This window comes from Corvus brachyrhynchos, unplaced genomic scaffold (genome assembly GCF_000691975.1).
Source record: "Corvus brachyrhynchos isolate BGI_N302 unplaced genomic scaffold, ASM69197v1 scaffold5, whole genome shotgun sequence".
Lineage (NCBI taxonomy): Eukaryota > Metazoa > Chordata > Aves > Passeriformes > Corvidae > Corvus > Corvus brachyrhynchos.
In genome coordinates, this window is record NW_008238321.1 from 5,715,995 (window position 1) to 5,718,485 (window position 2,491).

At 59.3% G+C, this 2,491-nt stretch overlaps 1 protein-coding gene across 1 annotated transcript in view; it reads right to left on the reverse strand.

The window, feature by feature from the left end:
• The window catches only part of GNG13 (G protein subunit gamma 13), a 2,383-nt gene extending 491 nt beyond the window's left edge, over positions 1–1,892 (reverse strand). The window contains exons 1-2 of the mRNA XM_017734275.1: positions 1,470–1,892; positions 520–644 (exon numbers count right to left, since the gene is read on the reverse strand). Of these exons, the coding sequence (XP_017589764.1) occupies positions 520–619 (100 nt within the window). The 5' untranslated portion in view covers positions 620–644; positions 1,470–1,892. The remainder of the gene's footprint in view (positions 1–519; positions 645–1,469) is intronic.
• Between the last annotated feature and the right edge of the window lie 599 nt (positions 1,893–2,491).

A 2,491-nucleotide genomic window follows, 5' to 3' on the forward strand; every position in this document is an offset into this window, starting at 1 on the left:
GGGGGAGGGTGGGCCCAGCCCCAGGGGGGTTCAGGGCAGCCAAGAGGGGGATTTGGGGCCGGGGTAAATCCTGCTCTGGTGGGGGGAAACCTGGGATGGGCACTGATCCACTGGGAATGATGCGGGAGGGGGGGGGAAATGGGGGTGTTCCCAGCTCTGGGACACAGCAGGGAGGGAAAAGAGCCATCCATGACTTTGGTTTTGAGTCTTGAGCTCTGGAAAGCTCTGGAAAGGGGGGAACTGCACCCTGGGGGGCTGCTGGGGTCACCCATGGGTCAGGAGGTGCCACAGTGCTGCCACATCCCAGCCACCACTGGAAAGGGGTCGGCACAGGGGGGCTCTGGGGCCAGCAGGGGGGTTCTGCCCCTGGGGCTTGGAGGGTTTAGAGATCCATAAAGGGAAAATCTCATCTGGGAGCACCCAGGGCTTTGAGGGGGGATATTGGGGGTGGATTCGGCTCTTGCGGACACAGGGATGGGAGGGAGGGTGGGGAGGAGAAGGGAAGGGGAGCAGCCACTCACTCAGGTATGGTCTTGGAGGACATCTCCCTCTTGTAGGCCAGCTGGTACTTGAGGCTTTCCACCTCTTTTTTCCACTGTGGGAGATCCCACTCGTCCATGGCGCTCTCCGAGGGCTCCGTTGGGCTGGGAACAGGGATTTTGGTGCCTTGTCCTGCCCTGATCCCTCAAGTCTGCACCCCAAAGGATCCCCCAGGATGGGGACAGCGTGGCCCAGGCTCTGGGGGAGGTTTCCAACCCCGCAATGGAGCGGCCAAAGGCTCCAGGAGCTTTTGGGGTTGTTTTGGTTGAGTCAGAGTTTGCCCGGTGCCCCTCTCATGCAAAACCCAGGGACTGAGCCAGATTTGACTGAAATTTGGGTGGTGGCATGGCTCGGGGTGGGGAGCAGCAAACAGCAGCCAGAGGCTGTTTGGGAACGGGGGAGTTTGTCCTTTTCCTGCCTGGCCACGGCTCTGAAGGGACCAGGAGGGATTTGGGGCATCCACACGCTGGGTGATGAGCCCTGGACACGGCTCACGGGGTGGCCAGCGCTGATTTGGGGAGCAGAGCAAACCCGTCTGTATCCCCCACCCCCTTGCCCCCAGCAGTGCCCCAGGGGGAGGACGGGTGTGATGGGGAAACTGAGGCACAGAAGCTGGGGGGACAAGCACCTGGCACCCTGTGCCACCCCAAAAACTGGTAGCACAAGGGGACCTTCCCCAGCCCGGGGTGATGAAGCCCAGGGGTGCCCCAGCTCCGGCAGAAGGTCAGGCAAGGGCTCGAGGTGCTGGGAAGGTGAAATCCTGTCCCGGGCACGGCTCCATCCCAGCCCCGCTCCATCCCAGCTTTGGCATCCCCCAGAACTCCAGCCGGGAGCGGGATCAGCCCCATGGCCGCTCCGGCCTCCCCGGGAGCAGCACCCCGATCCCGCTCCAGCCATCCCGGCAGATTCCCAGCGCGTCCCGCTCCCACCTGTGTTGGGAATGCCGGCAGCAGAGGCAAACGGGGCCGTGTCCGCCGGCCTGGCCCTGCCCGTGCTCCTCCCGCGAGCGCTTCCCTGGCTCCTGGCGATCCCAAATGCTCGGGATAATCTATTAATGCACGGCTGGTGCGGCTGGAGCCGGATAACGGGAGCGTCCTCCCCCCGCCGCTCCCGGGGGATTTGGCTCCGCTGGAGCGCCCCGGATGAAGGCACGTCCTGGTACGCGGCGGCCGGGCTCCGGAATTGGGTTATCCCGGCTTCCCCACGATCCGGAGGGACAGGAGGGAAGGAGGGGATGGGTGTGGGACACCCCCAGGGAGGCCCCGCATCCCTGCCCGCATCCCTGCCGTGGCTTTCCCTCTCTGCTGCCCCTGGATCTTGTGGTTCTTCCCACTTTCCTGGTGCTGGAGGAGCTGGACAGGTTGGACAGGGGCTGGGAATAAAAAAAGGGAACAAATAAAAGAAGGAGAAATGGCAAAAGGGAGCAGTTGGGGCTGAACATCTGGCGGGTGAAAGGGAAGGGGCAGTGCGAGGGGAGAAGGGCAGCGTTACAGAATTATTGACGGGGGAGTTGTAGGGAAGGACAAAAACCCCAGAAGAGTTGGGAATTGATTAAAGCCAAATAACTGATGGGAAAACAGAGGTGTGACATTCCCCCCTCCCCCCTCCGCCCCCCCATTAACGTATTGAAAATAAACTTTGGGTAAAAGTTGTTGCTTAAAAAAATCCCAAACAAGGTTTGCACAAAGCAAACCCCACCCAAATCGCCCCCAGGGGAATCAATATGTGATATTTATATACCTATAAATCCTATAAATACGCATTTAATATAGGATTTTGTGTCCCCGCATCACACCTGGGCTGGGTTGGGCTAATTCCACCCAAACCAGCTGGGGCTGGATTCCTGAGGGACCAAATTCCCTGGGGGAAGAGATGAAACAAGGGTGAAATATATATAAAAATAATAAAAATCATATATTCTATATTATAACATATATGTAAGATTTTATGT